Source organism: Alosa pseudoharengus, unplaced genomic scaffold, assembly GCF_046254945.1.
Source record: "Alosa pseudoharengus isolate Yale_2024_CS ecotype anadromous, Long Island Sound unplaced genomic scaffold, YU_APseudo_1.1 YU_APseudo_1.1_scf_12, whole genome shotgun sequence".
Lineage (NCBI taxonomy): Eukaryota > Metazoa > Chordata > Actinopteri > Clupeiformes > Clupeidae > Alosa > Alosa pseudoharengus.
In genome coordinates this window covers 6,866,371-6,894,238 of record NW_027468587.1, presented here as the reverse complement: position 1 = coordinate 6,894,238, position 27,868 = coordinate 6,866,371, and the positions used below count along the sequence as shown (strand labels likewise).

The following is a 27,868-nucleotide window of genomic DNA, read 5'->3' as shown; positions in this document are numbered from 1 at the left end:
AACAAAATTAGACTGAGTAATTCTAATTCTAATTTTGAACAGGTTTGGACCTGTTTGAGGGAGACATCAAGACTGTGAGTTGGCATTTTATTGCGATAATTATCTGGGTAGTTTTCTATATGTTTTTAACAATTAAATATTAAGTTACATTTTGATCCTGTAACTTATATGAGGATACTTACTCAGAGAGAATAATTAACATAATTCCGGTGGTTTCTGTTGGCCCTTGACTTTTTGATGCATTTTCTTCTCATCTTCTCACATGACTCTACATTGCTTTCACAGACTGCTACCAAGGTGAGAGACCTTAACTGTCTTTCCCTACTCTGTGGACTTTCTTTTTGTTATTTGTTTGCTGTTGAAATTCAGTAGTGCAGAGGTCATATATGATGATGATTTATTTTAGACTAGGAGAAGGAGGTCCATTCGCAGTGCACTGCACCGTTGGCCCCTGCCCGTCCCTTATGATTTGGACTGGAGCCTCGGTAAGGATTATTGTTATGGAGTCATCATAATCCACCCAGTAGAGTAATATGAGTCAAATTAGTAATTTATTCATTTGTGTTAAGATGGTGTGTGTCTTTGTGCTCAGATATGAATGCAAAAGGAGTCATCTTGAGAGCTTTTGAACAGTTCAGGCTGAAAACATGTGTTGACTTCAGACCCCAGTTTTGGAATGAACAACACATTGAAATCAAGAAGGCCCTAGGGTTTGACTCTACAGTATTTACAATGGATGCATTTTATTATTGGATTTCGACAATTAAATGGTTTGGTTGTAAGCAAAAGTGTTCTCATTTTGTAGATGTTGGTCGCAAGTTGGAAAAAATGAGTGGGAGCAGGAACTTTCTATTGGCTCTGATTGTGACACTGTGGCCACCGTAGAGCATGAGCTCATGCACGCATTGGGCTTCTGGCATGAGCAGTCCAGATATGACCGGGACAATCACATCTCAATCAACTGGGGAAACATTGAAGCAGGTCTCTATTCTCTTCTAGTGCCTAGATGAAATGCTGATGTTAGCTTTCTCAATATGTGCAGTGTAATGGTCTGCAGAAATGCCTTTACTGTGTTCTGTTTTATTGCCTTGTTGTGTGAAGTGAGTATATAAGTGTTTATATAGCACATTTGTAAAGCTTAACGTGCAACCCAAAGCACTTTACGTAATGCTACAGCACATTTGTGTCACTTGTTGTCTTGTGTTTTGTGTCACTGCATTGATTCTTCAATCACTGTGTGCCCTCAGGAAAAGAGAAAAATTTTGAAATCAGAACGAACGATACCAACAGCACCATGGACACCCCATATGACTACTTCTCAGTCATGCACTACCCTAAAGATGCCTTCAGCAATGGCAACGGATCTACTATCATCACTAAACTACCTGAGTTCCAAGATGTGATTGGACAGAGACTGGATATGAGCCATTATGATGTCGAAGAGCTCAACAAGTTCTACAGATGCAGTAAGTATCCATGTCTTGGTTGCTGAGAAGGAAACCCAATACCTACTATAATTAGGAAGTTCATCAGATGATTCAGTAACACTCCATAATAAGGTGCCATAATAAATAGCAAACTAGTAATTACCTAACCCTTTGTTAATATGTGTTAATTGTTACTAAAATATCTATTTGCCACAAGTTAATAGCTTTTCATCATTAATTAAATATTAGTTGTTTGCATAAAATCTGTATGTTAATGTTTTAACAAATCTATTAACTAATATTTTATTAATATGTGTTAATAGTTAACTAAATGTCTTTTTGGCACTAATTAACAGTTATTTCTTACATCATTTAAATGTTAAATGTTTATTTACAAACTATATGTTAATAGAAAAGTTAATGACTTATTATTATTTAACTAATTGTTATTAAACTGTGCTTCTGCCTATCCCAATATGAACCACTCCCCATAGGACCCTTACAATAGATAGATAGATAGGCTACTTTATTGATCCCCAAGGGGAAATTCAAGAAAAAAAACAGAGCTACCTTGACATGCTGCCACTCTTGTCGGCTAAACGAAACGAGAGGCAAGAATAGGATATGCTCGTTTACACGACTCAATCAAATTCTATTTTAAGCTTGCAAGACATTCTCGTTATTGAACACGGTGGATGATATTGTTTTAGGCCTATAGCCTATGCAAACACCCAAGCATTGTCCAGAATATTCTGCACCTGTGTGCATGGCTAGCCTAGCGGAGTGGCAATCGGGAGAGTCGGGAGGATTCCCGGTGGGGCCGGGCTGATTACTGTAGTGTGATCTCAAAAAGTGCATGCTATTGCTGTTTGAATATTTTCTTTGCTGTACTCTCCAGCAGCCTGCACTGTGCGACTGCAGCGCTTCACTTCTCACTCCCCGCGTCCCTTCCCCACAGCCTTAGAAAGCGCTGACCTGACATGCAGGCTACCGAGCCGCTCTATACATTCACCCACATTGCGTGAAGATTCGCATATTTATCAAAGCCTTTTCTCCCTCTTGCGTCAAGTTAGCGAGCGTTTCATTTATTGTGTTGATAAGAAGATAAAGCAGAACTATCAGGCTGTGTGAGCAGGCTATCCTGCACAGAACCTCTCTATCGGCCTCCTTTTCAGCAGCTCTCTGCCGATACACACACATCCCTCTTCGCTGCTCCTCAGTCAGCTGATTGACCACACACATGTAGTCTAGTTAGTATACACACATACACACATGCACAAAAACAAAGTCATCAAGCAGCACTGTGTAATAGCAGTCAGGGTGCAAGTTCATAGACACGACTATCATTTATGCCAGCCATGAGCTCTCGTGGCCTTGTTTCATTTAGTTTCGTTATTTTGAAATAACGTGATAATTTCATGTAAAAACGTGATAAATATCTTGTAAAAACGTGAAAAAATCATATCTTGAAATAACATGATATTTTCAAGTTATAACGTGAAAATATCATTATCATGAAAAAATGTGATAATTTCATATAATAACGTGATACATATCTTGTTAAAACGTGAAAAAGATATTGTTATAACAAGAAACTTTTAACGTAATTACATAATACTGAGACTTTTTATTTATTTTAGTGTGGCAGCAATACGCTTCCGTAATATTACATGCATCATTCCTATACCATCACTGTCAGCCCTACTAGCAAGTATAAAGGGAGACATGCCACATGGATTGTTCAGGTGCAAGAACGACAGTTAATGAATTATTCTAAGACTCACTAAACATTCACAGACGTAGACCATACGGAGGTGATGCATAAACATAATGCTAAACTAAATGTACATTCATTTCCTGCTAGACTGAATTAGTGCTGCCGCGATTAGTCGACTTAGTCGACCTAATCGACCATGAAAATTAGTCGACGGCAATTTTTTTAGTCGAAGAGTCGTTTTACTATTGACCGCCTATTTATTTTTGGTCTCACACGCAAGGGCGTAGGTTTGGTCTGAGCTTTGGTGGGGACACTACCCCCCCCGAAAAAAAAAAACACTCAACTCTCACCAGCCACTAAAATTATTAAAATGTGCTACTGTCCAACTTGATCTAACTACACTGTGTAGCCTACATAATCTGATTTTAATATGTAGGCTACAGATATGTAGGCTATTTTAACATTTATTTTCTATTTGGTCTGTTATGAAATCATGCCCATTTAAGCACAGCTCAGTTTTAAGAAACTTAAATACATGCATGCGTGAAAAGAAATCATTAAGGCTACATTGACAAACTCTTAACCGTGAGCTGCCTGTATATTCTTTGATTCTAATATTTACAGATATCTAGGCGATGTAAGCACAGCTCAGTTTTAAGAAATGCAGCCGAAAGACCATGTTGAATTTTGCTATAATTTATTTCAAAACCGGATTACTCTGGAACAGCTAACTATACACGGGAATGCATTACACCTTTGTGTTCGGTAAGGTCTGCTGTTTTTTCTGATATATGGTTTGTCATGTGTTGTGTGAAGAGTGTGGCCTACCTACGATATTCCACCGAGACGAATGGATGTGGAGATGGGCGCAGAGAATAATTATTAAATCCAAGGGCGTAGGTTTGGTCTGAGCTTTGGTGGGGACACTACCCACTACCCCCCCCCCCCCCACCACCCCAATATATACAATGATTAAAATGTGCTACTGTCCAACTACTATCCATGATTAAAATGTGCTACTGTCCAACTTGATCTAACTACACTGTGTAGCCTACATAATCTGATTTTAATATGTAGGCTACAGATATGTAGGCTATATTTAACATTTATTTTCTATTGGGTCTGTTATGAAATCATGCCCATTTAACATGCTCAGTTTTAAGAAACTTAAATACATGCATGCTTAGCATTTTGTGAAAAGAAATCATTAAGGCTACATTGACAAACATGAGCTGCCTGTATATTCTCTGATTCTAATATTTACAGATATCTAGGCGATGTAAGCACAGCTCAGTTTTAAGAAATGCAGCCGAAAGACCATGTTGAATTTTGCTATAATTTATTTCAAAACCGGATTACTTTGGAACAGCTAACTATACACGGGAATGCATTACACCTTTGTGTTCGGTAAGGTCTGCTGTTTATTCTGATATATGGTTTGTCATGTGTTGCGTGAAGAGTGTGTAGGCCTACGACAGGGGCGCAGGAGATATTTTGAAAGTGAGGGGGACCAAATTGTGAACACAAACCCATAGTGAGATCAGATTTCCAGATATCGGATCGCCACCTCTGGCCCACTTTCGACCATCATATTTTAAACTTGCCAGAATATTAAGATAATACCATTGATTGTTTTCAAAATATTGTTTGATTAAAATTGTCAAAACTGTGAGATGAGCACAATGCCAGATCTGCCTCAGACCAGCTTCTCGCTATGTGCTATGTGCAATTCTACTAATTTTTTTAGATTTATTTTACACTACTTGGGCCAATGGTAGAATACTCTAAAAGCAACATGATGTTGATATTTTATGATGCCATGAATGAATCATCATGCCTATGATCCAAACAAAGACTACATGATCAAATAGCCTAGTTAGGCCTACAGTACCTAAATTGTCTGGTATAAACCAAATCAACTCTCCACTATGTGTCTGCAGTTAATATTTATGCAATGTTAGAACATGTTGGCTTAACAAGTTACCAGTCTAGAACACACAGAAAATTGCAACAGAAAGTTGCCTTTATAATCAACTATTTGTTCCAACAGCATTTAAACAAAGCATTTATAAAATTGAAAAAAAAAATATTACATAAGAAGTAAAATAAAATACTGTTACTGTAGTAACTGTACCACATTATCCCAAGCTTCAAAGAGCTCCCCATGTCTGTGACAGCCAGGCGTTACACCGCTAAATTCTCAGCTTGTTTATACCCCACACTGAACGCGTAAGAAAGGCCCATCACTCTGGGGTGTGGTCGCCTACTCTCTGGGATTTATGCACCAAGGTAACTGAAGTATCCAATTTGTGTCTTGAAATTATGTTTGAAATAAATGTCTTAGAACAAAAACTTTGGGTAGGCCTATATAGGCCTACTTGTATTTTATAGTTAGGCTAGTGAAAACGAGTTGATCAGTAGGCTAGTTGAGTTTGTTATCAATAAACATAACGGCTAATGTCATATTGAGCAGGAGATAGGCTACCATAAATCCTCAAATTATGCCTAGCCTAGGCGCAAGTGGCGCTTTTGCGCAGTACAGTATATGCGCACGGTAGGCCTAGGCTTTACCTTGACACAAGCATACAACAGACATAGCTTTTCATAGAAATTGATTACTTTTAATTAATTTCAACATATTATTGATTATAATAGTCCATATCTCATTTCAATTTCACAATACAAAGAAATAGACTAAACGATTTAGTCTGTGCCATTCTCAATTTCACAACGTAACTCATTTAAACCAGACCACCGTCTCAGATAGGCTATCCTCAGTGTCAAACACAATAATGCATGTAGTGTAACTTATACACAGGGGAAAAACTACACTGCACTAACTGGCAGAAATGAATAAAGCCAGCCAAACTATGTTCTAGTAGGCTAATGTGTTGAACCGTGGAAAATTAATAGACGAACAATTTTGGAGTTTGCACTGAGATATTGTCGGGTAGCCATTGAATATTCCGACATCAGAGATTGCTAACAGGTGTTTCAAAATAGCTGGGAACTTTCCGGAGCTCTGAATGGCAGAGGATAGCTAGATCATCAGACAACACAATCATTGTAGGCTGCATTATGGGCCATAATGTATGGCTTTGTCAATCAACATAGAATAGGTAAAGCGCAAGTTCAACAGCAAACAGGACTTTTCAGCACGTATCAAACCACGTAGGCTAGCCCAATGAACGCCTATGCAAATAGACAAAACACTCACATCAAAGCAGGGTGACTTCTTCAGATTTGCAAGTGCTGTCAAATCGATACGGTTTGCTCATATAGTCTAGTGGTGTGGTGGTGAAGTGTCATGCTGCGTTCAAGAGCGTAGTGTAGGTCTACGTCCCGTAGTAGCCTATATTTTAATTTAACGTCTTCAATGGTAAGAGATCGCACAGGGATGGATAATGAGCGGTTGTTTAAGATTAAATTACAATGCCAGACACCTTCAGATATGAGAGACCCCCTCAGGTTTTTGACTTTGTTGCTTTCATGGGAGCCAGTCGTCACTCTATGGGAGCTCGGCTCCCTCTGGCTCCCACGTAATTCGAGCCCTGGCCGGACAAATAAAGGCAGGTTCCCATATTTGCCTATACCATACCAGCAATTGCCATCAGTCCACCAGCACTAGAAGACATTGCTTCGATTTAAGTCAATGAAATAACACCTCTTCTTAATATTTTATTATATTGTTGGTTGGATTAATAAAGTCGTTTTCCTACCATGGGTCTCCAACACACGTTCTCAAGCTCATTGTCTTGCCGCCCCTTTCGAGCTAATTGTCAGAGGCTGAAGCCTACTACATTTATGTTGCGTGACTCAAGGCATTCCAGCCTACGAATTTAATAAAAAGTAGCCTACTAAATCATGCATAATTAAACAATAACTCAATTTAGGCTACTTGGCTACGCAAAAAGGTTTCTATTACAGCACAACCCCTATTCAACGAATGGCTACCTTGTCTCGCAATACACAGCGGTGGAAATCCCGACACTTTTTCAACTGCATGAAACATAACAGTGAACCATCAAATATCTCCCAGAGTTCAGTGCCCATCAGTCCCAACATTTAGCAATATAATCAAACAGTCCAAAAGTAAATTAGATCCCAAACCAAACCGAAAATGTTATGCTTTTGATGGCCTACCAGTATGCCGCTCCAAACGAAAAGCATCTCTAATGATGGTTGTTAGTAGACAAACTGGCTTCAGATATCCAACAGAGTGAATATGAGATTGTGCAGTCTTACAGTACTGTAGATGGCTGTGGTTAGTGATGTGATGCTGTTAATGGGGAGTTTTACATAGTTAGCGCAAACCCTATAGGTTATTATTTATTTAGCCTATATAAGGCTTTTTTTCCTTATCAAAAGTGAGGGGGACGACGGCTGTCTCTTCAGCACTGCGTGGGACACATCCCCCACGTCCCCCGTGCCTCCTGCGCCCCTGGCCTACGATATTCCACCGAGACGAATGGATGTGGAGATGGGCGCAGAGAATAATTATTAAATCTCTTGAAGTTATTTTTCTCGCAAACTGTTTATTACAGCAAACAGTGGCTAGCTAGCACCGTTTAAAAGCTGAGAAAAGGCTCTTTCATGTGACACATGTGTGATGAGTAGCCTACTTCTCGAGGAGTTCAACAGAGAAGAATGGGTGAATTTGGACGTACTTCATGCTTGTAGTGAAGTAAAGATGAAGCGCTGCATGCTGCGCAGGAGACTGCGGCTCACTGGTAGTTATTATAGGTAACCTCAAATCAGCGCGATTTACCCTTATAGGCTACTGCACATTACAAGATCTGTACGAGATGATCGATCCGCAGCACTGAAGTGAGAAATGATTTAACTCTTTGTGTAGCGCATGTGAGCGCTTTTTCCCCCATTTCAACCTGAATATTGGTGGGGACATTTCAGTCGTAATTTGACATTGGTGGGGACACATCCTTCGGTCCCCACGCAAATCTACGCCCCTGCTCACACGGCTGTAATGTTATATTAACTCTATGTTATTAACTCTTGAAAAGTACAATGACTGTCTTTGGATGTTAAACAGGCTACTAAGACTTTGGCATGTTTTAAACCCCACTATGCACGCAAGTGTTAACGCCAGCAGCAAAGCTGCGTGCCTGCCTGCTTTCAGCGCAATTAATTATTAGGCAGAGCTAAGTGGGGGGAGCTAAACTAGTAGGTTACGCTAGTCCAGACTCTGACTAATATAGTAGCCTATTGTGGAAATTGAAATAAATTAAGTGAAGTGTCTCACGTTGACAACGCAACGGCGGGTCATTACTGTAATTCATTCATACAAAAAAACGTTAAACCGAACATGCCGCCGCCCGTGATATCAACAATCAAGGTGCGCGTCATTTCCCATGGTCAATAAGTCACGACGCATATTTTTTTAGCGTTCAAGCCAACTGATAAAGTGAAGACGCGCAAAGTGCCTGTAGCCTACTTGTTTTGAACATGCTGATGTTAGGCTCATTTGCAAAGTCCTCAACTCCTGTCGCCTTACAAAGTCCAGCGTTTCTCAAACTATGGGCCGCGCGGACCAGCACCGGCCGTAACGTGGACATGCTGGTCCGGAGCCGCGGAGTGAAATTATTCCCGGGGCTTCGTCTGATAATTTGCTGCGTAATTGATCAAGGAACCGCGAACCGACAGAAAAAGAAAACAAACTTTTCTGCAATCAGTATGAATTACTTGCTAATTTGGTGTCATCAAACATAGAGGCATACAATTAAATGGTGGTATGAGCGTTCATTCAATGCGCGAGAGAAACTGAAACCACTTGATAACGTTGGTAGCAAATCTCCAATTCAACCTATTGGAAAGCTATTTAATTATGAAACTACATTTAATAGAACAATGTGGATTTATGCAACTTCCATAAAAACAGAGCACAGACTATAATACACTATCTAGAGTATTGTATAATCAAATTTGAATAACGTGGCCAAAAGCTTGTGGCATAATTAAATATGTAAATATTCTTTCCATTTGCCTACCAGTATATGATGCTTGCATGAGGGAAACATCCCAAAACGATGACACCCATATAATTGCTGTTGTTTTGAGAAGTATTTATAATGCAACCATGCAAAAGCAATGGAACTATTCTAATTATATTTTACATTAGTAAAGCAGTCCTCTGATGTGCATGTTTTCAAACTTTTTGTGAACAATGTTAGCACTTTAAACACTGGCTGCTTTGAAGTGCATGTATAACAATATAGCATAACAATAATAATTGTGATGTGATATAATGATAATTTGATGGGGGGCCCTGTAGGTGAGCCTATGACCCCAAAGTATGCCATGATCGGGCCTCAGGTCAAAGAAGTTGTCTATGTCGATGGCAACACTGGCATACAAATAAAGTCTATCAAAGGTCTGACATTACTGTAGATCTGAAGGTAGCATTTTAAATGGGTTTTTTTTTAATACATAATGTTTTTGAACAGTTTACTTACAGTAATACAGCTTCTAACAAAAGTAGGGTGATATATATTTTACGTTTTCCCTTTAGTTGAGTTCAAAATAAAACGTACACAACAAAATAACAAACACTTGATTTAAAAAAAAATAGTCGTTTAGATTAGTCGATTAATCGAAAAATTAGTCGAAAGATTAGTCGTTAGAAAATTAGTCGTTAGTGGCAGCACTAGACTGAATTGCACTTTCCATGCACACTAACTAAGCTAAACTAGCCTACATTAATTGCTAGCGGAGTTTACAGCTGGTCACGTAAGACTCAGTGTGTATGAACTCGTGGTCATAATGAAATCATTAATACACGGGTTTCCCGTTTACCAACAAAACTAGATGCGCGCGCAGACGTGGGGCAGAAGACGCTTGGTGGCCGTCCACAACCATAGACTGTATATCAGTGGCGTAACAAACCAATGGTGGGCCCAGGTGCGAGAGCGCTACGCGGGCCCCATGTCGACGTACTTTGGCCCAGGATGAATTAGCTCTGATACATGCAATACACATTAAGGGTGACTTCAATTGTTTATGCAAAGGGCCTGAGGCACCAAAGTAGTTTAGTAGTTACAGATTACAATTTCAAAACATTAAAAAATAATTTTATTCACAGCCTGCAGGCCAGGGTAATCTAATATTACTGCATTAACATCAACTCGCATGGAATTATGGGAACACTCAATGCGCCTCTTCAACCCTCTGCTGAAACTGCAAGCGTAGATTGCTTGCTTATAAACTCGCACTGCGCAGAAACAAAACTTTATGTAGCCTAACTTATTTAACCGTCCAGAAACCATACAATCCCCAATATGCGTGAATTAGGCCATTAGAAGAAGGCCATCTTATGAGCCTTTCGTTGTGCAAAATCGTCAACGATGTTCCCAATATTTAATGCTCTGGCTCTTGTATTTTCAATGGACAGGATAGCTAACCCACGGAGCCTCTCCTGCCCCATGCTGCTCCTTAGGTATAGGTCTTAATAAGTTTGAGTTTGGAAAAAGATCGCTTAGCTGTTGCCACAGTCACAGGCAATGTCAGAAACAACATGAGTACACACTTCCCCGAATGTGGATGTTACACTGTCATAATCTACCACCAGCATTTTGGCAAGTTGAAAAATAGATGACTTCTGTGAAATCTCTGCTTTAAAGCAAGACCTGAATGAGAGGAGTTGTGTTGGGAATGTCGGTGCAATGCTATAATGGTCTGACAAACGTCTTGCCTTTTCAAGCAGCTCATCATCACCTGCGAGTTGAATGGTCATAGGACGTAAAGACTCAAACACATGACAAGTTTCCCGCATACTTGCAAATCTTTGGGAGAGCTGACTGATTATGATGTCCAGAGTTGCATTAAATACCTGCACTTTGAAGTATCTCTCTGCATCGGTTAAGCGCTCATCTTCCGATAGATCGTCAAAGTGACGCTTCACTCTCCGTGCTCTAACATTCTAAAGTTCTAAAAAAAAAAAAAAAAAAAGGAGGCAGGGCGGGGGTAGCGACGGGCCCCGGGAGGTCACGGGCCCTGGTGCGACTGCACTTGCTGCACCTACTATAGTTACGCCACTGCTGTATATACAGTCTATGTCCACAACGTTATAAACTTAACCTAAATAGTCGGCTGCTGTAAGCTACAATCGGAATTTTTTGTATACCTCTGTTGTCTCAATGATCATTCTCTAACCATCGTGATTTCGAATTGGTGCAGTTTTCAGCACAAAAACTAATTTTATTCTTTTCATGGACAGCATTGCTCTACGCTGTTCTATGGTGCTTTCTGCCTCTTGGTTGCGCACGCATGTTTTCGTGACATGGCATATAAATCCATGTATTAACGTTCTCTAAGTTGCTAGAATTGCACCCAAATCCTAACAATACATGTAAAGTAATATAATACAGGTGGCATATCGAAGTTTTCAACTTAAACAACATTTTACATTTAAAATTAAAACAAAGTGGGGAGTGCTTTATACAGTCAACCTACCCAATGCAAAGCATACCGCTTCTGATCAGCTATGGCAACAATACAAGGACAAAACGCAGCAGAGCTGCAGTATACCGTTTCTCCAAAGGGGGCTCCAAAACACCAATCTCAATAAAGCTGCTTAATTACGGCAAAAATCACATACAAACACTAAACTACATTTCTAACTCTGTTACACCCACCTCCCCTGAATTTCACCAAATTCGAGCAGCAACCAAATAGTACTTCCAAAGGCAAAGAGTACACTACTTTCAAACACTAGACAGAGGGTCACCAATTACAGGGCAGCCAACAGGATGAAGTGGAAGAAGAGGTGTGCAAACTCTCACACAACCAACCACTGGCAGTAGGGTGCCTTATACACCCCACAAGACCATACAGTAAAGCCATAAACCATAAAATCCATAAATTTTCCACAAAGCTAATCAGAAAAGCTTGATAAATAAATAATAATGTCATTAACTTTTATATTAGCATATAGTTTGTAAATAAACATTTAACATTTAAATGATGTAAACAATAACTGCTAATTAGTGCCAAAAAGACATTTAGTTAACTATTAACAAATATTAATACAATATTAGTTAATAGATTTGTTAAAACATGCAGATTTTGTGCAAACAACTAATATTTAATCAATGATGAAAAAACTATTAACTTGTGCCAAATAGATATTTTAGAAACAATTAACAAATATTAGCCTAACAAAGGGTTAGGTAATTACTAGTTTGCTATTTATTATGGCACCTTATTATGGAGTGTTACCGATGATTCTTTACGGGTTCTGTAAAGTAGCAATTGAAAAACGAATCAGTAGGTCCCAGTCCATATGCACTATTAGAGGCCCTACTCATAGCATCTGTATTGCGAGGTCGGACTAAAGCGTCATCCATAGATTGCTTTATTATGCAGAGGGCTCAGTCAATGTTTCATTTTAAATTACATATTTACATGTCAAAGGAACTGGATTTTTTGTTTGCCACTCTCTGATAAAAAATGTGGAAGCTAGAAGAACACCAGAGAAGCTATGACACATTTTCAGTCAACACGATGAGAATGCCCTATTATATTTTCTCTTAAACCATAGTTTAAACATTGTTCCTAAAACCAAATGTGTACTGTATGCTTACAGATGAGTCCATTTCCTTCCTGGACCACTGCAGCTTCGATGATGACATGTGTGGAATGAGCGTCTGCTCCAAGAGTTCAGTTCGATGGGAGAGAGTGAGACGAGCTGTCGGAGGACCCCACTCTGACCACACCCTTCTGGACACTCACTCTCAGGGTGAGATTCTGTGTTCTGTAGAGATTTGTTTTGTAGGGGTATGTGTGATTGCTACAGAGAGGCCGTAGGTTACGTCCGTAGGTATACGTCCGTATAAGGTCAGTATTAGGTCCGCAGGTTAGCATCATATCTGAATCATCCGAAGGGTAGGACCTCCGTTTGACAAACCTCCGCATGTACTCCGGAGGTTATATCTGAAAGCGCTTACTGATTCTACATCAGCTAAGGGGCATTGTTACCCTAAGCAAATCAAAACGGTGGCTTGTGCAATAACTGTTCATGCAGACTTCAACTGGCGCGGTAGCCTACACAACTTTGCAAAGTCAACTTGATTGTATCTATTTTGAACAAAGTTAGTATTATAGCCTATTTATCACAACGTTGTCTGGTTGTCAATCGCAAACGCAAATTTATTTAAACGGCTAAGGAATTAACTGTAGCTTAATTTGTGGAGGTCAAAGATAAAGCATCTGTTTGACATATAGGCCTACGCGCAACCACGGACGGGCCTAGGCCCGTCTACTTGTCAGTCTTGCCCGTCCGATTAGAGGGCTTTCCTTCGTTTACGCTCACCATCTAATTAAAAAGACGCGCATGCAAGACAGACAACACGCTGAAGCTCAAGAATCAGTCAAATCGCGAACAGCCACAGCTCCGCTTAATTGTCAGGTGTGATGAAATGCGTTCATATTCCACTTCTTATGTCATAAACGTTGCATGCCTATGGAAAGGTTTTTGGTCAGTGTTGCTTCAATTTGTGTTTTAATGTATGCGACGCACCGATGCTGGGTTCATCAGTTTTGCGCAAGTTTAAAACGTTTAGCCGACTGCCTTTGTCATTTTCGTTCTATAAGTTCCATTTTTCATGTCATCATGAATGTAACATGCCTATGATAAGGCTTTGCAGTTGTACAATATGGTCAACCTATTGTCTCAATTGTGATTCATGTGACGTGCGCACCGATGCTGGGTTCATGCACTTGGTCAGCCTAGAACAGGAACATTTTGGAGAGGGAATGAGAGAATGAACGCACGCAAGAAACACTTTTTAATTAAACGTAGGCCTAATTTACAAAGACATCGTGAAACACTGAAAGTTAATATTTACACCACGGGTCTCACGTCGCTAAGCTCAGTTGCGTGCTGCCCTCTTTTGAGCTTGCCAGAGGCTTAAGATGCACAATTGCGCAGCCTATAATACAAAGTAAATAGGCCTAAAGCTTAATTAAATAAAGGCATGTGCTTACGCGGCCTATAAGTAAAGAAAAGACCCTTGCCATAATTTGAGGGTTTACAGTAGGCCTAAATAATAGGACTACAGCTATTTTATAAATCAAGCAAATTGTTTTCAATTAACATATTGCACAAATTAAGTTCAACGGTTAGATTTATCTGGACGTGTTTTAAGTTGGCTGCAGCCTGTAAATAGGCTAATGATTTTTGAAAACGAACTTCTGTGGTCATATACATTTTACATAGGCAAGCAGGACAATTTGGGAGTTTTTGACTGCATGGAAATGACAGGCCTACAATAGTGTCAAGCACGGTTGTGTTTAGCCTAGGCCTACCATTTGCATTTATTTAAGTTATGAACATCAGACGCTTGAGTAAAATCTCGACCTTATTAGTGATTGGTATCTTATGCGCTGTGTTTAGGCACGACGCGCTAGCGGAGTGCCTCAAACCCCCCTTAGCTGTTGTAGAATCAGTGTAACCTACAGCCTGGAGTTGCTTATTGCTTTTCTAAGACGCTTACTATGAATACCTGGCAAAGTTTAATAAAGTAAAGGCACAGCAACTAGAAAGATAATGAGTTATTCCTAGATAATCATTCTTCCGCCAAGAAATATATTTCCTCTATCTGAATGGTTGCCAAGCAACGTCAAGATGCAGCTACTTTAACTTTTTTATCAAGTTATGGTAGTGCAGTAATATAGAATGAAATGCGGTCAAGGTGTATGTCTATGCTGCATTTTACAAAGGCATCTAACGCGATTCAACCATAGACTGTATATATACAGTCTATGGATTCAACCAATCACAATCAAGGACCAGAACTATCAGTTTTAGAATCTTTTTTCAATAGAACAGACAAAAGTAATTATTATTTGTTTGTGACTGGAACATTAGTACTGTAGTATTATCACATTACAGCCAACAAGACTTCAGAATTCAAAATTCCTATCCTACCAATTCATTCAGTTGGTGCTGTTGTCCAAACACAGGTTTCTTCATGCACTTCAGCACCAAGAGAGGTAGAATTGGAGACTCAGCTAAAATGGAGACCAGGAGGATGACCCCTAGAAGAAGCTGCAAGGTCCAGTGCCTTGAGTTCTTCTACTACCACAGTGGGAGTTGGTCTGACCAGCTCAACATCTGGATAAGAGAGTTTGATGGTCTTGATGACATGAAGGGAACGCGCAGACTTATGGGCCAAATAAAAGGTGCTTTATTTTGGTTCTGCCATATGTGTATATATATGAGTAGGTAATTGCAATAAATAAGAGAGTAATAACAGGGAATTAATGGAGGGTTGATGCAAGTAAACACAGTTTATCCACCTCTGAAATTTCAGAAATAGAGTTTATCCACCTCTTATTAGAGTTTATCCACCTCTCAAAAGAGTTTATTCACCAATTGCAACTTTAACATTCAAAAATCACACTGTATTATCCACATTCACAATACACTCTAGGAACCATTCCCATCCAACTGATATTGTTATAAAAATTGGACAATAACCTCCACCATTATCAAACATGTTCTGAAAAATCTGATACTGCATGGTGCAGTCCACCTCACAGAATTCATAGTTTACCCACCTCTTATTTTACCACTACATCCCTGAGTAAGAAGACTGCCAAAACCAATTATTGTCCGTTGCCTCCACTTACAGGTTCTCCAGCTGACTACTGGCAGCTCTTCCATGTTCCCCTGAACGCCACTAAGACCTTCCAGGTGGAGTTTGAGGCCTGCAAAGGACGAGGGACATCCAGCGGTGGCTTCTCTGTGGACGACATGAACCTGTCAGAGACTGAATGCCCCCATCACACATGGCAGATCAGGAACTTTGAAGGACAGTTAAATGCCAACACTAACTCATCTGTTATGTTCAGCCCCAAGTACTACTCTAGCGATGACTACAGTTACCAAATTGCAGCAGTCCTGACCAGAGATAATTTAGTTGTCTTTGCTCGCCTTGTGTCAGGAATTTTTGATGACTATCTGCAGTGGCCCTGTGCTTGGAGGCAAATAACCTTCATACTGCTGGACCAGAACCCACACATCCAAAAGCGCATGTCTAAACAAAGTAGTATAACCACCAGTCCATCATTGATAACTTCACGTAAGCTTTTTTCAGTTTTTCTTTATCTTTTCCCATCACATATATGGTGGAAAAATTAAATCATCATAAAAAGTATGACGTTACTTTGAGGATTGAAGATGTCACGCTGTAAATAATTTATTCTCTTTGAAGGTTAAAACTAATACTGTAGGCAGCTACAGCTTGGTGTGATTTGGCACTTGATACAAAAAACACTACACCCACTAAAAATCATTACGCCACTGACCAAGAAAACCTGGTCTATAATGAAAAGTGCAAATAAAGCACAGTGGTGAAGACGTACTGCCACAAGATGTAAGCAGCACTTAACGAGTCCCATGCAACAACTTATTTTCAGGATGAATAAGCTATTAGTAAAAATAGCTATAGAATAGAAGAGAATAGAATAAAAATCCTATTAGTAGGATTTTTATTCAGTCATTCGAACATTATTGGGGAAATTTGGCTTTTTTCAGGGTATGTTTTTTAATTGTAACCCTTGCGTCAGAGTACAAAATTATGCCGTTATATTTGTCAATGTACAAACACATGTACATGTTCTACTTCTACAATATGCCATATTTATAACCTATGAAATGGTCAATCAAGACTTATAGGTATGAGGAGTGAATGAACGCAAATAATCTCTGTGCTTGTAACCCCTAATATGCATTAATAATCAATTAATCTGAATTTCCTTTTTTTTAAAAACAGAATATTTCGGCAGGCCAAGTGATTGGGGATCTCTGAATATGCATGGATTCTATTATGCTAATAAGGTGTGGCCTCATGGTCTGGTCATGACTACCACTCAGCTCAGATCCAGAGATTTCCTCAAAGGAGGTGACGCATTTCTCCTTATTTCAATGGAAGGTGAGTGTCAATGGAGTCTGCCAGGATCTGACCTGGACTGAATGTATTATGCCTGTATTATCTCTCTATTCGCCTTATTCGCTACTATTCGCCGGCGGCCATTACAAGTCTGAGGGGTACACTTGCCATTACACCTCAGTCCAGCAGATGGTGGTGGTAATGCACTCCGTTTGCAAACTGCTAAAAAACAATTCACTGAAGAAGAAGAACAGGCCAGTGAACCCTTCTTCTTTAATCGGTGAGCTTTTTTTGGCAGTTTGCAAAGGAGTGCATTACCACCACCATCTGCTGGACTGAGGTGTAATGGCAAGTGTACCCCTCAGCTTCGTTATGGCAGCCGGGTGAACAAGGCGAATTGCTTTGTGTTTGTGTTCTGGTTTCCTTGTTCCCTATGTGCTTTGTGTTTACCTGTCTGTCACCTCTCTTTGTCTCCGCCCATCTCCTCATTTGGTCTGTACTTCCTGTCTTGTTAGTTTTCCCTCCATTTTCTGCTCCCACCTGTTCCCCATTATTGTCTTGTTGGTTTCCATCCAGTCCTCTGTATTTCTGTTAATTAGTCTGTGTATTTCTACCCCCCTGTTCCTCTGTTGTTTGTCCCTCTGTTCATCCTGGCCGAGTCCTGGCTGTAGTAAGTTTGTTAATTTGTACTGTAAGTTTGCAGTTCAGCAAAGTGTGTTAGTCTGAAGATTCTGCCTTCAATGAGTCCTGCACTTGAGTCTTCCTGCCAAAAACCTGACAGAGTCAAATACTTTGTGAAAGAGGAGCTCTTTTGCCTTTCTCCATAGAAATGCTATAGTAAGCAAATCAGCTTAAAAAAATCCGTCATCTCTGTTGAATTGCTCACAGAGCTCCTTTAGAAGGTAGAATTACAGTAGAATTATTGAGTGATCTAGTTTAAATTACAGCAAATCTCTACATTGTCTACAACTTTAGGCTGGCATTATAATGTAATTATGCCCCAAATTAATTTTCTTTCCATATCAATAATTCAAAAGTTTAGAGCATGCACCACTCAACTGTTCTTTGGGCTATATGACATCTGTGTATGTGCAAGCGCAGGTCACTACAGGTCACAAATGCAGAGGGAGAGAGTTATCGCATCTTTCATACCCTTACAGTATATGACTAGCATACACTGTCCTGAAAATAAAATATAGCGTGAAAATAACCAAGGCCTCTAGCAGATAAAGCTAGCCTTTCACATGGTTCTTTATCAGAGAGTTCTAACAACATTTTGATGCTGCAGTTGGTGCTTGATTGTCCCCCACTGTCGACTTCAAGGCACCTAACCTTAACCTTAACCCTAATCCTAAACCTTGCGCCTTCCAGGCAGCGCTGTCTTGAAGTCGACGGTGGGGGTGAAAAAGACCATCGCTGTTGGCTGGAAAATTGCAGTACAAGGCTTATTGTTTTGATAGTTTAACAACATTTGGATAGCTTTGCATGGTGCCTGGATTAGCAGATTAAAACTCTTTTGATACACATTTTTCTGTACTGTATCAAAACAGCCCTTTTTCTCTATTCCACCTCAATGTCTGCATTTCTAAAATGATTCCAGAGACTTACACAGAAGTGTTATCTTTCATTGAGTTTACAGCTGAAATACCAGTACTGCTTTGTTCTTTTGCTTGCAGACATCTCCCGCCTGCGTTACATGAATAACCTCCGATGCCCCACTGTGAAAGGGAAGTCTATTTCTGTGTCTCCTCTGCCACCAACTAAAGACGATGGGCCATGTGGAACAAAGTAAGCTTCCTGTAGGCTACATACTGAACCAAAGAACTTACAATGTTTTCATAAACATGCAGATGAGTTTCATTGTCTGAAAAAATGGATGGACCAGGGGCTTTCATCAAGTGGTCACATGCAAGTGGATTTGCTGTGAGCACAAACAATCTTGACATGCAATAGTTTTGACATAATTCTTATAAGGAACTAGTCAGAGGGGCAGAGGTGGGGTTTCCCAGGTACAGTGTCTCAGACTTGAAAGGTATAATTTATTAAAGTAATTTATTTCATTGGAACAAACCATCTGTTAAGAGTTCTCTAAAAGAAACCTGCCTATAAGAATACCACAAGGTAATTAATTCATATTTCTGGAATCAATTATTGTGTCACTCAGATTGGATAAGGATAATATGAGTATTTTTGTATTTGAAAGGGATTAAAATGAACATCTTAATTATGACCACTGCGCTAGCGAAGCCTCCCCTGAAAGGAGGCCGGACACAGTTTACAACATGTCCAGTCTATTTTCGACTCGTTTCTCTGCCAGGGATCAAACGGAAGATTAGAAACAAAAACTGTCACTGTCCCGTCTGGTCACTTAAAAACCCAGGCCAATAATTACCTTATTCACCACACCTGTGACAATTACACCCGCACTCATCATCACTTATGACAAACCAGAGACAAGTGAACGTAGCATGTCATACCACAAGCCCACCACCAGGACACAAAGACGTAACAAACACAAACACAGAAAATCACCCCGTCACAGTACCATGGTAGTGTAGTGTCTGAGGAGCTGGGCTAGCATGCTGTAGCCAGACAAGTTGAAGTTGTGGATTATTTTTCCAATTGTCACTGTTGTGCCCTTGAGGCCTTGTAATAATTGACATATTTATATATAATATATATATATAAAGCAACATTATCAACTGTACATAAATGTAACCCAAACAACTTGGATTAAAACATCAGCCAAATGAATAGGAAAGTAAGGAGCATTCTGGGAAACACCTTAAAAATCATGGTACAGCTTCAGGTATAACCTCGAAATGATGTAGCATGTTGGAAAGCCTTTTTTAAAGTCTCTGGCTGTTTCCGAAATGGCATACTGCACACTGCTCATATTTGGATCTTAATAGAAAGGTAGTGAGTCATAGTCAGTAAGTAGGGCAGCAGTGTGACAATTCGGAGACAGCCTCAGTCTTGAATGAAGATGTCTCATCTGACATTTTGCATAATCTCTGTGAACTTCTCCAGAATTCCCATTACCACAACCTCAACCCACCCTCCAACCACAACAACATCATCAACAACTGCTTCAACCCTCAGGTGAGATTAATTGACCGATCCCAAGCCCCTCCTCCCATTGTCAGTCCCATAGTTACTGTTGCTAAGTCGGACAAGTTTGCAGGAAAGTGTGGGAGAACGCGTGTTCAATAGGCCTGTCAAACTCGATTCCTTTTAAGGATCCGGGTTATTCTGAGTCACTCACTAAACTGATCCGGGTTGAACGAGTCACTTGAGTCACTTGAGTCAGTATTGCTAAATCGCAAAGAAATTCAGTCCTACGTTCAAGCAGTGCAGTGGGGTGCTTCATTTCGTTAAGTGCCTTCTCATGTTGGATGTGGATCCTCCATGATTTGAAACCAGGTTTTTGCAGTACTTGCATTTAGCCTAAGAGTTTTGCTCTCCTGGTCAAAGTGCATCCACACATTGTTCATCTTTTTGGTGCTCATGTTCAGAAACTTTGATCTTATTGACAGAGAGGGTAGCCTATATTATAATAATTAATTATTTGTTGTTGTTTTGTTAACAATAGAAAATTTGCCTAGGTCTAATGCTACTCTGCTACAATGTTTATTACCACTACTATATACTAATAGTAGGCTACTAGGAATCTATTCTAATAGGTATTATATGCAGCTAATACTAGGCAACTAATATTATTAGCCTATTAATCATAGCTATATATATATATATATCATGTTAGGTAGCCTAATATAATATCATATAATATAATATAAAATAGCCTAATATAGCATCAAAACCTCCACCCACTCACGGGAAAGAAAGCAGTTTGAGCCAGACTGTTTATTTATTGTCTTAACCTAGCCTAAGCAATTGACTTTCAATGTAGACATAGAAACAGGAACGTAGAAATGCCCTGCAGTGAATACATTATTATTATTGTTATTATTATTATTATTATTATTACTACTACTACTAGCCTACTATTCTCATTAGGCCTATATTATTATCACCTTGACACGAGTAGAAACTAGGCTACTTGCTCGTCTACAGATCCACTCATGACAATGTAGCCGGCTGATTCGACTGACTCGCACTCATAACAACATAATGTAACCGGTCCGCTCGGCTGATCCAAATCACCCAGGTAGGCCTACTCAAGCAACTGTATACAGAGCTTGCAATGTTTCGGACTGTCTTCGCGACCTAATTGCATTTTAAAGTAGGCTATGCGTGCAGAATATATGTTATTTCAGAAGTGAAAGCATGGCTTTTGTTGTGGATTTTCTTTTAACCTTGACGAGGAGTTACTCGCTCCTCTAAAGATCCACTCATGACAACGTAGCCGGCTGATTCGGCTGACTCGAAACTCATAACAACAACGTAACCGGTGTTCCAGTTTAGATGGTGAGCAGTTTAACTGGTGATATTTGCATAAAATCAGTGAATATTCAACAAGACCCTGCCTACTTCTTAATCTGCTCTGCCTCCGATAGTGCAGGTTTATATTAGGCTACATTTTCACGAAGTGTTTGCAAGTGAGACAATATAACGGATATCGCTGAAAACATCACCAGTGTATGTCTAATACATGTCCGTTTAAGCATTATCCACAAATATGACACATACTGAATGAATGGAAAAATAAAACTAGCGATCTAGCTGGGATTCGAACCACGCATGGACAAGAAAGTTGATTGGATTAGCTTCTACATCGTCTATACCCCTACACTACGAGCCGCTGAAATCAATGCCAGATTTCTATGTATATATTGAACTGTTAGTCAAAGTTAACACAGGTTAACATAAGTGAGAAATATACGCCCATGTTAACTGGTGCCATCACAATTTAACATGGGCATATGCAAGCCTCAAAACAACAAAATAGGTTCATCTTTGCCTCACATACCAAAACTGATGTACAACAAACTGGCATGTCCCACTAACACTTTATTCCGTTTTGGGGGTTAATAATATGAAATACGTCAGTCATGTGCAAAAATTATAATAACTTCGTGTCATGTCTCTGAAGTTATGCAGTGAGCTGTCTAATGATTTGAAGTGAACACATGAAACTTATTTTCTCAGAGTTAAATATTATTTAATTTGTTGGTCCTAATTTGACGACACAAAATGGTTATCACGGTAGCATATATTACAAAACTTTGATGTAGCTAGAGAGTTTGATGACAGATGTTGCTGTTTCAGATTCCCACGTAGCCTAAATTAGAAAATAGTTTAGCCTACTTACTGCTCGTTCAGCAGCCTGTTGCAAAACATTCACTTAGCCTAGATGTTTGCTATAATGAATATCTTGATCAATTGACAAATAAGCTGTCACAAGACAACATAGACCTACATTCATTTAATAGGAACACCATGCTATTGCATAGATACAAAGTAACCAGTGGTGCAATTGGTTAGCAGCGTGGACTATTGCTGCTAGCTTGCTATTTTAGTGAGCAGTTCGAGGCCCAAGTGATCTTCATAATTTTTGCTCTCTGCACAAAAAACGAGCAACATCTGATGGGGTCATTTGTTACTGTTTGTGATGCAAAATTACTGAGGCAAAATTAATCTGCATTATTCAAGGCATGCATTCGCTGTGTTTGCTCATGTTATAGGCTATCACCAGTTAACATGGAAATCAGGATAGCTAGTAAGCTAGTACACTAGTCTAATATACTAATAACAAGCGTTGCTCTCTGTGGCGTAGTGGTGATAGTGCTTACTGCTAAGAACATTTTGCCTCAGTGAGACTCATGTTCGAAACCCAACAAAACCTTAGCTGATTTACTTTGACACATTTTCTGTTTGCACAACATTTTGTGTGGATGCTTAAGCAGACATGCATTATAGGCTACATAGCGATTCCCGCATGTTTTCGGCAAGATTTTGCTTCATATTCTGTCGTGCACTGCAGGCTTGTGAAATTGTGAATCTCCAGCACTGGAAGGGCGAAAGCAGAGCAAAGCGTTGTTAACAAGTAAGCAGGGTCTTGTTGAATATTCACGGATTTTATGCAAATATCACAAGTTAACCTGCTCACCATCTAAACTGGAACACCGGCCCGCTTGGCTTATCCGACTGGCTACTCTCCTAGCTTGCAATGTTTCGGACTATCTTCGCGACCTAATTGCATTTTAAAGTAGGCTATGCGTGCAGAATATGTTATTTCAGAAGTGAAAGCATGGCTTTTGTTGTGGATTTTCTTTTAACCTTGACGAGGAGTTACTCGCTCCTCTAAAGATCCACTCATGACAACGTAGCCGGCTGATTCGGCTGACTCGCACTCATAACAACAACGTAACCGGCCCGCTTGGCTGATCCGACTGGCTAGCCTACTCTCCATACAGAGCTTGCAATGTTTCGGACTGTCTTCGCGACCTAATTGCATTTTAAAGTAGGCTATGCATGCAGAACATATGTTATTTCAGAAGTGAAAGCATTCGGCTGACTCGCACTCATAACAACCTAACCGGCCCGCCCAGCTGATTCGACTGACCCGGGTAGATAGGCTACTCAAGCAGCTCCATGAGCGTGCAGTGCACGACCTAATTGCATTTTAATATACTACATCTACACACCAAATCGAATTATGTCTAGGCTACATGCAGAACATTGAATGTTATTTCAGAAGTGAAAGAAATGGCTTTTGTTGTGGAATTGCTTTTCACCTCGAGGAGGAGCTACTCGCTCTCGCAGATCCACTCATGACAACGTAGCCGGCTGATTCGACTGACTCGTAGGCCTACTCAACGTAGCCTAACCGGCCGGCTGATCCGACTAACCCGGATTGCTACTCAGCCGCTCCAATCTGAGTCCCATGGTCTGTGAGTCTGCAATGTTTCCGGCTCTGCGGGAAGTTAACCAGTTATCTCGGACTGCCTGCTCACTCAGTTGCAGTTGATTTGTGGAGTTGTGGTTGCCTACGAAATTGTTACATTTTTGGCAGACGATGGCTAGGGCTAGGAGGCTAGCTAATGTTGCAAGAGTTTTGTGTGGCCCTGTTTATCGTTTTAGATTGAATTGTAGTAGGACTCAACTGATCCGAGTTAATGATACTAGAGACTCGCGACTCATGGGTTAATTTAAAGACACGGGTGAAAGATCCGAGTGAGTCACGACTCGAACACCTTTAGTGTTCAACATGGGGACGCAGCACCCCCATTTAGCCGAGTGCAACAGTATGCTGGATTTCTGGGCGTCAAGTAATATATATATATTCAAAAAACAGAGGTCAGAAAAGCCTTCAGTATGCAGATGGCCACATTCACAATGTCCGCTGTTATCAACGAGGTGGAACACCACAAATTGAGGACAAACCAATCCGGTGTCGTGGATCTTATGGGATGCATGTTAACTGGGGATAAACAATTAGCACGTTATCACGAGCAGGTAGTTTACCGTATTTGCTGCAGATGTGACTCTGATTCAATAAACAGACTGTGCAAAAATATGGTGTCGACGTGTCCATAACAAAATCTAACCATATTTTGAGGATTAATAAAACGGGACCAAGTGCTGCAGATCCAAGTTCCCACGCAACTTAGGAGAGTGACTAGCCTGTTAAGCAGCTCATGTTGGGGTGGAGAGATAGCTTCTCTTCGGTAGGCCGATAGCCTACTTATTATTTTGAATGGCTGCTTTAGAAGGAAGAGTTCAAATAAACAAGATACAAGTGTATTGAAAAGAAACCACTCCGAGTTCAAACCCATATCACGCATGACATATGTTTGCAGACGTGATTTGTCTTGCACTAGACTTCATCAGTGCCCGCTTATGCTATAATTAATTTAAACATAGGCAATGTAGTAGCCTAGGTCTAATATTGGCGATTTCGAGACTGCATAGCCTATATAGCAAGGCATAGTTTTGAATTTGCACGATTCGATCTTTAGAAGACATTGGCTATCTCTCGTTCAGCCATGCAGTAGGCTATTATTGCGTTTGTTGAAAAAATGATCATTAGCTTATTTCTGTGAACAGTCTTCCTTCTATCCCAAGTTAAACATGGCAAGGTAGCAAAGCTGAAAGTAAGCTTATTCTTGTTGTGTGTAAGGCGATACGTGATTGAAGGTGCATGTACTGTAGCCTTTTGTGCGTCTTTCGTATGAATGTGCGAGTTCAGTTCCTGCAAGGTAGGTATAATTTTTTGCTTATGTTGTCGTTTCATCAGTGGAAACCAGATTTAGTTATGTTGTTGTGTGTAGTTATGAACACAAATAAAGGCAACATTTTCGTACACACTCAGATTTCTTTACTGAAAAGTAGCTATCCAAAGTTATGCAAAGTTAGGCCTATGCTATGTGTGTCAACGTTTCACACGGTCAGGATATCGGATGTCACTTCTACAAGTATCCCAGGCTTATCTTTGAACCTTTTTGAGCTCTTTAGTTATTTAGTTACTTAGGCTACTCGCAAAAGAAGCATTATAGCATTCGCATAACCGGAGTATTGTCATACAGAATGGACACTAGAAAATTCAAAATTGACCGAGGTTGACCGACGTCCTCCGAAGTCCTCATTGTGACATATTAAAAGGGGGCGTGGCTTGGGATCGGTCAATTGAATATCATTCTAATCTAATAGGTTTGTTGCTGATGAACTCATGATAAGATCATTTTTGATCATGGTTATGCCTACAGTACCTGTGCATTGCATACTTAACATATTCAACACTATTTTGTTTATTATAACTCTACTCCTCCAGTGGGGTATACTACGAAGCACGTTAGACATATCTAGGCTATGTAGACATATCGAGGCTTGACAAAGCCTTGGCTCAGGGGTATACGTTAAGTGATACTACGATTGCAGTTATGTGATATATTTGTCAAACTAGGCTTTCAGCTCAGATCTGTGCGCGTTCTCGGTGTTGGGATGACTTTGGCCAATCGTGTAACGTGGAGATGCTCAAGACCGCCTCTAAAAACAATTAAAAACAATTACTTCCGCATTCATGAGCGATAGCTTAATCTACACTGCGGTGATTTTTTGTGTCTAACCTATAACATCAAATAAATCAATTGTCATCAGTTGTTGTATGGTATGCACGTCCATAGTGGGATATTTGCACGCACAGCACTATTAAAGCGCATTCGAAACCCAAAATGTTAGTAGAGGCGGAGCTCCACCTGCAAGATATATGACAGAATCCTACACGTGAGAACTTCGTTTTTAAGACAATTGATTGGTCAGTGTGCAGTAGATTACACGATTTGAGCTATAACTTAGCACATAACCTCCTCCCGACCAGGTTTGGTTGACAGCATAAGATACCATGGTGATATAGCGACACTAAAACAGATCCACTTTCGTGTGACAGCATAGCCTGGCTTTGAGCGCAACATACCTCGCTACCCACTAATCGACATTCGTAGTACACCCCACAGGCCTTCTACTAACAGAGTCACCACCCAAACAACCACCACCATCACTGGAAAACGCACCACTGTTGATTCGCAAAATCCAATATCCTCAACTGTCAGGTACAGAAATGTAACCCAAATAATAACCTGTTATTATACTCAAGGAAGGTTACCCTTATGTTACAGTGTAACAGAGATTTTGGAAAGCCCTTTAAAGTCTCAGACTGTTTCCAAAGTGGCATATAGCACACTGCTTGTATTTGGATCTTAGTTAGAAATTTGGATTTTAGTAGAAATATAGTGAGTCATATTCAGTAAGTAGGACAGCAGTGTGGCAATATGGAGACAGCCTCAGTCTTCAATAAAAATGCATCACTTGACACACACACAGACATACATGTATGTATGTATGTATGTATGTATAAAATCTTTTGTTTTGTTCTTTTCCTCAGGGCTTCTGACAACCCACCAGTGACCCCTCCTGAAAGGTAAAGTAGAGAATGCAGTCTGGTGTCAAGACAAAATAAAAACAGACAATACATTCATGATTTGTTAAATAAATGACACTATGAATAGTGAGTGACTTGTAGTTCAGTTAATAAGTTAAGTTCTTAAGTTTTTGTCATATGGCGCCTAGGAGCTAAGAATTTGTCTTTTTATAGATGAGACAATTAATGCAAATAACCTTGTGTGTTCTTAATTCTTTCCCATAGGTGTAATAACATCTTTTCCGTCACATGCTACAAGACAAAGATCTCCCCAGGGGTTCTTGTGTTAGTTGTACTGTTTATTTTTATTTTTGGGATGCTGTGTACATGTTGCTGTAATAAGACGAAGCGTGATGTACCATCGGCAGAAAATAGGGTTTTTATGCAAATGCAGTAAACATAGATTTTGCAGACATTGCAGATTCTTTCTTGACCTGGTTTGAATACAGAACCTATATACAAAAAATATTACACCAAAGCAATTATTCTTTGCATACTGAAATAAAGCTTTCTGTTTGAAACTTGGTGATTCTATACTGTCACGTGACTATGAAAAAGACTGATATCAAAGAGACTAATTGGAGGTGATTTGTGGTGATGACGTAGGTTAAATATGAAGTAGATTTAAAAATGTTTCTAAATATCTCATATATGAGTATAATACTAAAAGGAAGTATGTTACTTAAAGGAAATATCAACTAGGCTCAGTTTTCTTGGTTCACATTGTGTAAAGGAAATATCAACTAGGCTCAGTTTTCTTGGTTCACATTGTGTAAAGGAAGTATCAACTAGGCTCAGTTTTCTTGGTTCACATGTTTTGAGATGCATGGTAGGGTAATCAAAAAGTTGTTGCCAACAAACCACATAATGAATCCACATAATGACATCGATTCCACAAAAACTATTTTCTCCTTGCCATGTACTTCATGTAAAAAAA

At 39.8% G+C, this 27,868-nt stretch overlaps 1 protein-coding gene across 1 annotated transcript; it reads left to right on the top strand.

The window, feature by feature from the left end:
* Window positions 1–410: 410 nt before the first annotated feature.
* Window positions 411–27,456, top strand: LOC143118811 (meprin A subunit beta-like). The gene is made up of 13 exons (XM_076279927.1): window positions 411–485; window positions 593–710; window positions 806–981; window positions 1,248–1,466; window positions 12,743–12,895; window positions 15,121–15,339; window positions 15,792–16,241; window positions 16,935–17,093; window positions 18,728–18,839; window positions 20,082–20,153; window positions 26,468–26,563; window positions 26,896–26,931; window positions 27,157–27,456. Exons 2-13 carry the CDS (start codon window positions 595–597, stop codon window positions 27,326–27,328), a joined length of 1,980 nt encoding a protein of 659 aa, XP_076136042.1. The 5' UTR covers window positions 411–485; window positions 593–594; the 3' UTR covers window positions 27,329–27,456.
* The last annotated feature ends 412 nt before the right edge of the window (window positions 27,457–27,868 follow it).

Coding starts and splice junctions, on each gene's coding strand:
- LOC143118811 (XM_076279927.1), top strand. CDS start 595: ATGAATGCAAAAGGAGTCATCTTGAGAGCTTTTGAACAGTTCAGGCTG. Junction 982..1,247: donor CTGGGGAAACATTGAAGCAG/GTCTCTATTCTC, acceptor GTGTGCCCTCAG/GAAAAGAGAAAAATTTTGAA. Junction 1,467..12,742: donor CAACAAGTTCTACAGATGCA/GTAAGTATCCAT, acceptor GTATGCTTACAG/ATGAGTCCATTTCCTTCCTG.